Source organism: Eleutherodactylus coqui, chromosome 5 (assembly GCF_035609145.1).
Source record: "Eleutherodactylus coqui strain aEleCoq1 chromosome 5, aEleCoq1.hap1, whole genome shotgun sequence".
In the NCBI taxonomy this organism is placed as follows: domain Eukaryota; kingdom Metazoa; phylum Chordata; class Amphibia; order Anura; family Eleutherodactylidae; genus Eleutherodactylus; species Eleutherodactylus coqui.
In genome coordinates this window covers 112,172,233-112,184,331 of record NC_089841.1, presented here as the reverse complement: position 1 = coordinate 112,184,331, position 12,099 = coordinate 112,172,233, and the positions used below count along the sequence as shown (strand labels likewise).

The 12,099-nt window shown below is 47.2% G+C and overlaps 1 protein-coding gene across 1 annotated transcript; it reads left to right on the top strand.

Annotated features, from left to right (window-relative positions):
- The first annotated feature begins 704 nt into the window (after positions 1–704).
- LOC136628799 (uncharacterized) lies at positions 705–3,134 on the top strand. The gene is made up of 3 exons (XM_066604897.1): positions 705–751; positions 1,366–1,512; positions 2,226–3,134. Exons 1-3 carry the CDS (start codon positions 705–707, stop codon positions 3,118–3,120), a joined length of 1,089 nt encoding a protein of 362 aa, XP_066460994.1. The 3' UTR covers positions 3,121–3,134.
- Positions 3,135–12,099: the final 8,965 nt, after the last annotated feature.

The following is a 12,099-nucleotide window of genomic DNA, read 5'->3' as shown; positions in this document are numbered from 1 at the left end:
CTCCCTCACACAGGCATTTTAGTACAGTGTTTAGTGCTGCCTTTTCAGCACTTTGCTAATCACTGTACAACACTCCCATTTCATTCAAAGTGCTTTGAAAGTGATGTATGTTCTATTTTTGTCTGTTTTCAGCTGAGTGCCGCCCATTGAAATGAATGGGTAGCGGTTTCAGTGCTGCTGAAAACGCAGAACAACTAAGTACAGCGTTTTTGACAGCACTAAATGCAACCCTAGCCAGAGGCGTAACTTGAAGCTCCTGGGCCCCAGTGCAAAACCTGTAACTGGGCCCCCAACTATAATGCTTTATTCATAGTACTGGGCTCCCTATATGGAGAAGGGAGGCCTTATGGGCCCCCTAAGCCTAGGTTCACACACGGCGGATTTGCTGCGTAAGTACTGCGTATTTTCCGGTGCGTATTTGCCGCAACCCAGACGCATCAGCGGCAAAACCGCATATACTGACTTAAATTTGTTGCGGTTTTATACGCGTATTTCATTGCGGTTTAACCGCATCAAAATCCGCCTCAAAGTAGCTGCAGAAAATACCGCTGCGGTATTTGCTATGTAGTCGCGTATTTTCTTGCAGATTTTGCTGCAGATTTCGACTGCTTCCTGTGATGTCATGATCCCTCCCCACAACTGGGAAGGAAGTGGGAACACCCTGTTCACTGACCCCTTGTTCAGGGAAAGCACAGCTAGGAAAGATGGAAAGTGGACAGAGAATTCGTCTTCGAAAATATTACAGGCGAAAGTATTTGATCTGTGTCCTGCTGATGCACGCCACAAAAACCAACAAGGTCAGCTATATACGTGAAATGCAAATGTGTGTTTAACTTGCTAAACTTGCGAATAGTGGGCTAATGTATTGCAGAAAATATGTTTCAGACCGGATGGGGATCCAGGCGGTATTGGGTTCATCCCCTGTTGCTGGAGCGGGGGACGAAGGGGCACTTTGTAAGCCTGTACCAAGATCTGAAAAAGTACGTATATTATTGCCCGAAATTTGCTTCGCTGCTACTGAAGCAGTAATGTTATTTCATCACTGTTTCGCTCTCTCTCTCTCTCTCTCTCTACCTCTGTTTGTGTCTCTGTATCTCTCTCCCTTCTTTTTCCCACTCTCTCTCTTTCCCTCCCTCTATCTCTCTCCTCTCTCTCTTTCCCTCGGTGTGTCCCTCTTTCTCTCCCTCTTTCTCACTGTTTTTTATATTTCTCTCCCTTCTTTTTCTCTCTTTCCCTCTCTACACCTTTCTGTATATCTCTCTCTCCCTATGTTTCCCTCTCTGTGTGTTTCTCTCTCTCACTCTCTCTTTCTGTGCCCACCGCACACACAGTCTCACACTGTCTCTTATGTATGTCTCTCTGTAGCCATCCGGAGAAGTTTGTGATGTTCTGCCGCCTGCCGCAGGAGGCTTTCGAGCGTCTTCTGGAGCTGGTACGCTGGGATCTGACATTTCAGAACACCCAAATGCGAAAGGCGATCACTGCAGAGGAAAGGCTGCTCATCACCCTTCGGTAAGTAACCAAAATATGTCTTTTGTAAGAATTACTTACTGATAGAGTGACTGGAGACAGGTTAAAATGGCATTGTACGCTGACATAGTATTGGCACGCACGTATCCGTCTGTGAGCGTGTTGAAACTTAGATCCCTTGCACAGTCCTCCATAACTCATTGCCATGTCTTGTTGATGTGCGTATGTGTGAGTCCTCGGCGTACTTTACCGGTGCATCAGTCAGCTTATGGAGTTGGTGGTTGTCATAGCAAACTGTAATATTTCATATAAATACCTTGCTTGGTAGCTAGTGCACCTGTACCCAATAATCTGACAACACAAGTACAAACCCCTGGCAACACGATCTCTGAGCCGAGTTGCCGTAGGTGACAACCCCCCCCCCCCCCAAAAAAAAACGCCGCCTTGCATCTGTCCCACTAAGCAACATTGAGTATTTGTATGGCGACGAAATATTAATTTTCATCAATTTTACTGGGCCCAAGTAGTGCAACGGTACGATGCAGATAAATGAAGAAAAAAGGGACAAATACTCTATGTTTCATTCAACATTGTTGTAATGGAATGCAGATAGCAAGGAAGTTCCAGGCACTTTGGCCAAATATTTCCATTATGAAAATGCTGAAAATGTAATCTGTTGATCTGTATGTGACATGCTACTTTAGTTCTTTTGATTTCACTAATCCTTTTCCCCTTTTTCTCTGCTTCCTTTTCAGCTTCTTGGCCACAGGAGAGAGCTATGCATCCCTGCATCTCCAATTTCGTGTTGGTAAATCGACCATCACTGAAATTGTGAGGTGCACATGCAGCATCATCTGGCAGAAGTTGCAGCCCATCGTGATGCCTTCACCATCCGAGGAGACTTGGCAACGTGTTGCAGCAGGCTTTCAAACTGTTGCCAAATTTCCTAACTGCATAGGCGCAGTTGATGGCAAACATGTCCGTGTGCTTCAGCCACCGCACTCCGGCTCTAAGTTTTATAACTACAAGAAATTTTTCTCTGTAGTCCTGATGGCGGTGGCTGATGCACATTCTAAATTTGTTTGCATCGATGTCGGCGCCTATGGTAGTACTGGGGATTCTCGGGTGCTGCGAACATCACAGATTGGGATGCAAATTCTCCGAGATGGCGTGTCGCTCCCAGACCCACAACCTTTGCCGGGAACCACACATCCAGTCCCCTTCGTGATGGTATCGGATGAGGCGTTCCCGTTGATGCCGAACCTGTTGCGCCCATACCCGCGAAGAGGACTGAATGCCCGGAAAAGGATTTTTAATTATAGGCTGAGCCGGGCACGTCGAGTGGTTGAATGTGCCTTCGGGATTATGGTTAGTCAGTGGAGGGTTCTAGGGACTACCCTAATGGTAGACCCTACCACAGTTGATGACCTTGTCAAGGCATGTTGTGTTCTTCACAACTACCTCCGGGAATATCGTCCCGAGGTAGATGTGGAAGAACTGCACCCTGCCTTTGACACGGTCATCAACTGGGGTGCTGGACCTCCTGCTGCAACCGCTGTGCAGGTACGAGAACACTTCACTGACTACTTCCATAGTCCCGAAGGCGCCGTGCCATGGCAGTACTCTTGTGTGGGTGGTGTGCAGCCCTAATCGCAGTTTGATCCCCCGGCCACCAGCTTCAGAAGAACCATGAAGACAAAATGCCAGAAAAATTGTTTATTTGCGGCATGACATGCCAAACATTGACATAAAAAAAAACCTGTTTCTAGTGCTAATGCACTGCATTTTCAAGTTATTACAAATTAAAAACAAAGTTAATTGGCAGAACTGTTTCGTCTTTCTTTTGGGCTTTATTTTAGCAGAGTTGGGCCACCACTATGAGAAGTGAGCAAGAGAGTCTGAAGTAAGGGAACAAATATAAACTAAATTCAACCAGACGCACGACTCACATCTCCTGTTTTGGGTATCTGCGGGCTGAAATCCCAACGTTTACATTTATTAAGAACAAATTAAAAAAAACATTTACGAATGACAGAAACTTTTGCATTACCCCAACCTTGGAGGACAGCCAACCAGCTAGCAGCCAGTCAATATGTGTTAAGTAAAGGCACTTTTTCGGGAGAATGTACTTAGACGATACCTTCTTTTTTTTTTCTTTCCAACATAATGCAGTCAGTAACGCAAGAAAGAAAAAAAGGAATGTGTTACATTTTGACGCGTTGCAGCCGCAAATCCTGCCCTGAACAATCAGACAGGGTTGCAAGGTCACCAGGCAATCCCATGCAGTGTAACACACGATAACGGCTCTTGAGAACATGCAAACGGCACCTATCAATTACACGACATTGCAGTGATCCGACAATGACTGAGGGGTCACTGAAGTGCCGTATAATTCCTGTATGTTACTTCACTTCTTTGCACACCGGCCGGTGGTGAATTGAATACTGAGGTAGGGTTTTGGGATGTTTGTGGCAAAGGGCTGTTCATGAGTGACATGAACGAGTGTTGTGATGGTGAACCGCTCGTCATGTTCTCCGTGAAACCACTGTCGTGTGAAACATACTGTATCGGATAGCCTGGTGACCTTGCAACCCTGTCTGATTGTTCAGGGCAGGATTGTGAAGGAAACAAGGTTCGTGAGGACGGGGGGTTGGCAGCAAATGCAGCATTTTTCATTGCCTGTATAATATCGCTAGAGTCAGCGATAGGGCGTGGAGACGCAAAGACCTCTAGAGCAGCATAAATAACTGGCGATATAGCCCATTGACGCTCAGCCGACAACTCACGGATGCGTGCCGCCACTGCCGCACCCATCGTATCCCATTGGTCTTCCTTGTCAGCTTGGCGCAACAGTGCCATTGCTTCTTCGGCTGCATCAAGCTCTTTTTTTTTTTACGTCCGCGGGTAACGTTACGTACGGCCGACTCACAACTGGGCTCCCTGTGTGTCCCTCGCCTGCTAGCCACCGCTGATTGTCCCGACGCTTCATTGCTAACGCATATTGTGTCTGAATCAGGTGCACTGAGTCGGCTGTCGTCCAAGGTTGGGGTACCTGCATTTATTTCAATATCTGCAGACAATTCTGTGTCCGGCTGGCCCGTTTCTTTGGATGTTTCTTGCATCGTGGGTTGCGATGGCTGCACGTTACCGCTGGTTCTGTGAAACATAAAACAACAATTATGTAGAGGAGGACAACAATATTACAGCGGTTGTCCCGTAAAAGCAAAAGGGGTTATACACTTCTGTATGTCCATATTAATGCACTTTGTAATATACATCGTGCATTAATATGGCCATACACAAGTATATTAGCCCACTTGCTTGGACAGGACAACCAGTTTTGAGTGAGGGTGTGGCGCTACAACTTACGGTCGCAGTTTTTTGCTGGTTCATATAAACGCCAGCTCGTCAGCATATGGACATTTCTTTTTTGAGGGAGAAGAGCCACTCTTTTCGCACTCCTTTTCATGCTTTTTGTAGCGATCGCGGACAGACCGCCATCGATTTTTCACATCTTTCACTGCAAGGTAAAGAAAAATGTTACATACACGGTCATTCTATTTTACCTTTCTTCTTTCTCTCCTTTTTTCTGCAAGGAACAATGCAGGTAAATCAGACACATCATCGCTGCAATAGCAAGCGAATCAGCAATTTAGGTACATATGAATGTAAACTTACATATCTCATTTTGACGGGCAGCAGTGGCGGAGTCCCAATCCGGATACATCCCCGAGCACACTGATAACCATGCGTCCGCCTTCACATCCCTGTCACTGTAGCCCTCGTCGGCTGTGTCCCAGATTTGGGGCTTACTTTCAACCTACAACAAAAGGGATATAAGCACATGAAGTCGAGCAGAACGTCACTTCACATGAGTGTCCATTCCGCGTAGTGTTGAAACGCCAAATTGACACTGTGTTAAGCGACCAAAGGCCAATCCAAAAGGCGGCTTGGTGAATGCCTCATGTGGTCTGGATGCTGGCGCCATTCCGTATTTGTGGACGTGCTTCTCAGAGATGTGGACACAAATTACACTCACCCGTCGCCACCTTCAGATCTGTGACAAAGGATGAAAGACGTGGTTAACTCACCAGCATAATCATTCTTAAGACATTAATCCCCATGCGCTGGTACCACGCCATCTCTTCTGGTGGATTATTATGAACTTGCTGCCTGAAAAAAAAAAAAAGGTTTGCAGAACCATAACCTGCAGCACTGGCTGTGAGATGAATCTGGGAATGAGTGTACGACACGCATAAGTTTACCTTCGGCCGTTGGTATCATCATAGTGTTGGGGCTCCGTTGCTGTTAGTAGTGGTGTCGGCATCGGTGGTTGCATGAGTGCCGCCTGTAGCGGTAGTTGCTGGTGGGACACCTGTAGCGATAGGTGGTGGCAGGGGGGCCGCCTGCAACGGTGTGTGTAGGGGGCACGTCTGTGGCGCTGATGGCAGGGGTGCCGCCAGAAGCAGTGGTGGCAGGGGTGCCGCCTACAGCGGTGGGTGGAGGGGTGCCGACTGCAGCGGCGCCGACTGCAGGAGCGGTTGCAGGGGCCCGCCAGTAGCGGCGGTGGCATGTGGCCCGCCAGTAGCGGTGGTGGCGGGGGTGGCAGGGGTGCCGCCTGTAGCGGTGGTGGGAGCGGGGCCCGCCAGAAGCGGTGGTGGTAGGGGGCCCGCCAGAAGCGGTGGTGGTAGGGGGCCCGCCAGAAGCGGTGGTGGCAGCGGGGCCCGCCAGAAGCAGTGGTGGCAGCGGGGCCCGCCAGAAGCGGTGGTGGTAGGGGGCCCGCCAGAAGCGGTGGTGGTAGGGGGCCCGCCAGAAGCGGTGGTGGTAGGGGGCCCGCCAGAAGCGGTGGTGGTAGGGGGCCCGCCAGAAGCGGTGGTGGTAGGGGGCCCGCCAGAAGCGGTGGTGGCAGCGGGGCCCGCCAGTAGCGGTGGTGGTAGGGGGCCCGCCAGTAGCGGTGGTGGTAGGGGGCCCACCAGTAGCGGTGGTGGTAGCGGCCCCGCCAGTAGCGGTGGTGGTAGGGGGCCCGCCAGTAGCGGTGGTGGTAGCGGGCCCGCCAGTAGCGGTGGTGGTAGGGGGCCCGCCAGTAGCGGTGGTGGTAGGGGGCCCGCCAGTAGCGGCGGTGGCAGCGTGGCCGCCGGTTGTGGTGCTGCCCCCCCTGGTACCTTACGTTGCCGGTTGTGGTGCTGGTGCACCGAGTGGTGATGCTGCCGCTGCTGCTCTGTGCCTATGGTGCTGGTGCCCCCAGGGATTATGGGGGTGATGCTGCCGCTAGGCCCACGTTGCGGGTGGTGGAAGATGGAGCTCCCGGTTGCTGCTGCTGCTTTCCACGAGGTCCCGCCAGAAATGGCGCCAGTGTGACAAAATGGCCGCTGTAGCACTTCCTGCGAAAGCACTTCCTGCGAAATTTAAGCAGCGGAACCGCGCCAAAAACCGCAATACAATAAGCAACTGCGGATTTTATTGCGGTTTATGCTGCTATCATGGGATCCTATGGAGGAAAGAACGCGGCGGATACGCTGAAAGAATGGACATGCTGCGTCTTTAGAAACCGCGCCACCGTTGCTTATCCGCATTGCGGCTCAGCGGAAAAAAAAAGCCCTGTGAGAACAGCATTTTGGCCAAACTCATTTGTGCTGCATTGCACTGCAATCGCAACGGTTTGGCCGCAATGCGGATATGCAACGGCAGACCGCAGCAAATACGGGGTAAATCTGCCCTGTGTGAACCTAGCCTAAGGCTCCTCGGCCCGGGTGCAACCGCATCACCTGCATCCTCTATAGTTACGCCCCTAACCCTAAGCAATACTCACTTAGCAGGCGCCTCCTGGGTCCCTCCCGCTGCCCTCCAGAGCTCAGGGCATTTATCAGCACTGACAGAGCATCTTTTGCTGGTATTGGGGATTGAAGACACGGCCTCCAGCAAGAAATCAGAGCCAGCACTCAATGAAGCCTTGGGCTCTGGAGAGCAGCCAGAGAGACCTGGACAGAGCCTGCTAGGTGAGTATTGTTTTTTTTCCCCAGCTTCCTTGGCTGCGTTTTCAGCACAACGCTAGGAAAATGCCTAACAACGCTGCTGAAACCGCAGTTAACCCAGCATTGAAAAACGTTGCGTTTCTACAAACAGCTGTGTAAGGGAGGCCTTAATCTAAACTGTGCTGGAGAAAAATGTGCCAAAATTAAGAAGCCCATGCCACTTAAAGGGGTTTTCCCACAACTTAAAATTGCTTCACTCTCACTCCACCCTTCCTGTTTGCTGCTGACCAGGACATGTGACTGCTGCAGCCAATCACTGGCTATTGAAGGTCACTGCTGTGGCCATTGATTGGCAGCAACATTTACATGCCCTGGCTAACAGCGATCAGGAAGGGCAGAGTGGTTGTAAAGCAATTTTAAGTTGTCAGAAAGCCCCTTTAAGTTTTATTCTGTTGTCTGTGCACCTGCAATTCAAATCTACGCAAGCTATAGCAAATGTATTGTGCTGTCCACTTTCAGAGAAGTTCAAAAAAGGCATAAAGTCATAAACAATAGCGTAAATGTCCTGTGCACCATGATTTGCAACTTGTGGCACACAGCTTTAAAAAATCCCCTTGCAGTGTCACAGATGCAAGCCTCATGGACCTTTTTGCAAGGGTGGAATTTTTTTGCCTTTCGCAGCTGCAAACTCCACACCAAAATTCACAAGTCACATTGCAGATTTTAATGTGGAACTGCTGTATGAAGTAAGCTACTTTAATTCTGCATCAAAATACATATGGAGCCATGATGATTTTGGAGCAGAATTTGCAAAGGCTTGCGGTGTGGAATGTGGAAAAATTCCACTTGTGTGAAAGGTCCCTTAGGCACAGGAGAGGCTGAAAACTTTACTGTGTGCAGCAGCATGCATATTATAGGCAGTATGCAAACTCCAGCCCACTATAGGGACAAAGAAGAGCAGAGATTATTAATTGAATGTAAGGTAAACTCCCCTGGTGCAAGCACCGAGTCATGACTAACTCCTAAGGTGATGTCATTTTCTTGGCAGACTGTTTTTGTGGGGTGCTTTGCCATTGCCTTCCCCAGTCATCTTTTACCCCAAGACAAAAAAAAGTGTTAATGTATTGCTTAATCGATCTATTGACTATAATTAGTGAAATACATTTCAAAAGTGCATACTTTTGACTACATTTGACCTCCTTACGTTTGTGCACATTTTTAAAATTTGTGGAATAGAAAAGCGCAGCGTACAACACTTTTCTGTCCCACAAACAAAGGTTTTTAAATGTGTAAGAAAGTCCTAATGTTCCTTAGCAACAACAGCAAAATATAAGAGGCTATGGCGATTTGGTGTTGTCACTCAGCGCAGTTGTTGATTGTTGCTATTCAGCAACCAAGGAAGCAGACATTATGATTACAGGTGATGAGTCTCTGCAGATGTAATGCAAATTACAGGTAAGAGCACAAACCAATCAGAAGACAATGCAAATTTCAGTCTAAGCGTTTCAGTTCGAATCTGGCATGATTGTCTCATTGGACCAGTGTTCATTCCAGGGACTCTCAATGTGGATCCGTACCTGAATGTCTTGCAGATGATGGTGGATGCCTTCTTGGATCATCTGCCCTTATCATAGCAGAAGAAGGCCATTTGCAGTACACTTTCCTAGCTTCTGCCATAGCAGCAGTCCCATAGAATTTAGAGGGGTGCGGAAAGCAGACTTCTGCTTCTCACATGCTACTCTTCACCTTTGCAGTTGGGTTTTACTCTCTCTTACGGGGGCCACAACACAAAAATAAAATCTATATTCTGACTGTTCAGGGACCTATGTGCTATACTACTATGTAGTGCACCCATGCCTTCCTTTTCAAGTATACTACCGTTATTTCAATTAAGGACCCCAATATAGAGATGTGGTTCTCGATCAATTTTTTTGACTACACCCTGTATAATTACAGCAGTGATTCACGGTAGCACTTTAACCCTTTCTAATCCACGTCTTCCTGCATTCTGATTGAAGCTTGTACGGATCCTATGTCAGAAGACATCCGACAGGGTATTCTTACCGTCTATTGCCAGCCACTCTGCTGTCGGAGCCTCTCTGGCGCACACACACTGGATGGCACCATTGTATAAAAGCAAAAAGAGAAAACCTCTTAGGAAACGCTGAATCCAAAACCGGATTGGAAAGGGTTAACCTTGTTCATAAAGGGCAGCTTTGAGGTTTTTTTAGTTTTTGACATAATTTTTTTTTATAGACTTGTTCTTTCCAAACCTGGTTTAATTCATAAAACAGGAGAATTGTATATCTTTTCTGGCTGCAAAAACAAAAAAAAAAGACCCCTTTAATGATACACAAAAGGCTGCACCAATACTTCCCAGTGTGAACCTGGCCTTTCTGCAATTGTGCACAGCATACGGACTCTATTAATATCAGAAAACATCAAGACGACAAAGCAATGCTCCATTTTCCATAGCCATTAAATATTTCCTCGGTTTGCTCCTTGCTCATCAGGGGTTGTACTAGACCTGATCTGTAAAATCATTTAGGTATGACCAGCTTCTATTTAGCTGCTAGCATGTGTCCTATACTTTTTAAGTGGAATAATATGATTTTTATACTTTGACTTTATTTCCCTTGGCCTTGGAATCTTGGGCCATAAAAATAATTTAATGTTGTTTTAAGGGCTGGATATAAAGATTGGAGTGAAGCAGTATATGAAACATGCTGTTAAATATAAAGGGATGGCCATATGTCCGAATGTAATAGTGCAAAGCATTAAATAAAAGTCTATGATACATTGTGTATAGGCAATTCAATTTGAACTATGTTCAATACAAATGAATAAAAATGCTGAAATCTACCTGGACTTTTATGTGCTTTCATCTTTGTTCACGATTTATGAAAATACAGTCCATGTAACCATTCATTTGGTATGAAAAGGAACTGCATGACAAGGTTAAGTCATAATTGTTCGGTCTATTGTACAGGCTATTTTAATGTTGTCAGTTTTTCTGTTAGACAACGCATATAGCTTCTAAACTTGCCATATGACCTAACCATCACCTCAGCTAATGTCACAATGTTCCTGGTCTATCTCACAAAACCCTGGTAATGAGGTTGTCATAGCATTGACTGTCCAATGCACTCAATCAAGTCACAGCCCGCTGCATACGACATGTTATATATATAGTAAAAATATTTGGAAAAGAGCTTAAAGGGAAAGTATCATCTTATTTTGCCTTTATTACTTAACCCTCTTACTTTGAAAGCCAGTTTTTTATGTTGCAGTTTTTTTTCCATCCTCGCCTTCCAGTAGCCATAACTTCTTTTTAGTTTCCGTGTCGGAATTCTGTATGCAGATTTTGCCCATTAACAGGGCAAATTCCACGTGGGGATCTATCAAAAAGATGCAAATATCGAGGCAGAATTCGGACGTGATGAAGTCTGACATGTGAACATACCCTCAGTATAGGCACAATGAATAGCATGATGGCACCTTTGCAACATTACTGTCATATTCATACGTTGCAGAAAAATGGCCAGAGCTTAAAGCACCAGACACAGATATCTGAACAGGAGCATGAGTATTGAAGCTTTTGCTTCCATGATAGTTTCTTGTTAGGGTGCATTCACAATGTGCCGTTGAGGTGCAGCTGAAACCACACAAAAACTGCACCAGGATAACCATACCTGTTTGGGCAGCCACTTAATGGTATGTTTTTTATTGAGACAACATTGAATTTCAACAAAATTGTATACCATGTGTGGCATTGTGGCCACTGTAGTGGCCTGTTTACACCACTATGGGGTCAAATGTCAGGCAACAATCAAAAATGTATAACAGGGAAAGGGTGTTCTCTGCTTTTAAGTTGACTAACGCCCCTGTCCATGGGCGTTGCGGTATTAGCCGCCGCCCGGGAGCAGGAGCCGCAGACGTATCTCCACGATCAGCCTAATCTGACAGATAGGCTGACCGCGGAGAATCGGGGCAATTTGCAGCATGCTGTGAATTGCCGGCCGTGAGCAGAGAATCGCAATTAATCTCTGCTCATGGACAGGAGGCCAGCGCTTTCCATAGCAATGCTATGGAAAGTTTCAGATGGCGTAATTTACCGCCGGCGAAATCACTGCCGTGGACAGGGAGCCTAAGGCAGGTTTCACATCTGTGTTGAAACCTCCAGACAGAGGTTCCCTCAAGGATCCAGCTTAAGATACTGGAAGAAAAAGCGTAGCGCGCAGCACTTTTCCTTCTGTCCAAAAGCGAGCAGCTGAATGGAAAGTGGGTGGACCCCATTATAGTCAATGGGGTCTGTCCAGAGACCAAACCGTTTGTCCATGGGAAATCCCTTTTCCTGCTCCCCAAACAGAGCAGGAAAGTGGAATCCCTAAAGCAGATGTGAAACCACCCTAAGGTCGGCTTCACACTGCCAAGAAAATCATGCAAGATTTGTGCACTGATGCACAGATCTCGCAAAAATATATGGCCATACACACGAGCGATGTTTCCCTGCATGGTCCAATGATATGCAGGAAACCAATAGTGGCATTTTCTATCATGCTGCAAGCTCTAGCATCACAGCACTCATTGTCATTAATGGGGCTGATAGCAGCATTGCAACATCTGCAAGGTGCATACAATGTGTTGTGAGATCTCC

Coding starts and splice junctions, on each gene's coding strand:
- LOC136628799 (XM_066604897.1), top strand. CDS start 705: ATGGAAAGTGGACAGAGAATTCGTCTTCGAAAATATTACAGGCGAAA. Junction 752..1,365: donor CGAAAATATTACAGGCGAAA/GTATTTGATCTG, acceptor GTCTCTCTGTAG/CCATCCGGAGAAGTTTGTGA. Junction 1,513..2,225: donor AGGCTGCTCATCACCCTTCG/GTAAGTAACCAA, acceptor CTTCCTTTTCAG/CTTCTTGGCCACAGGAGAGA.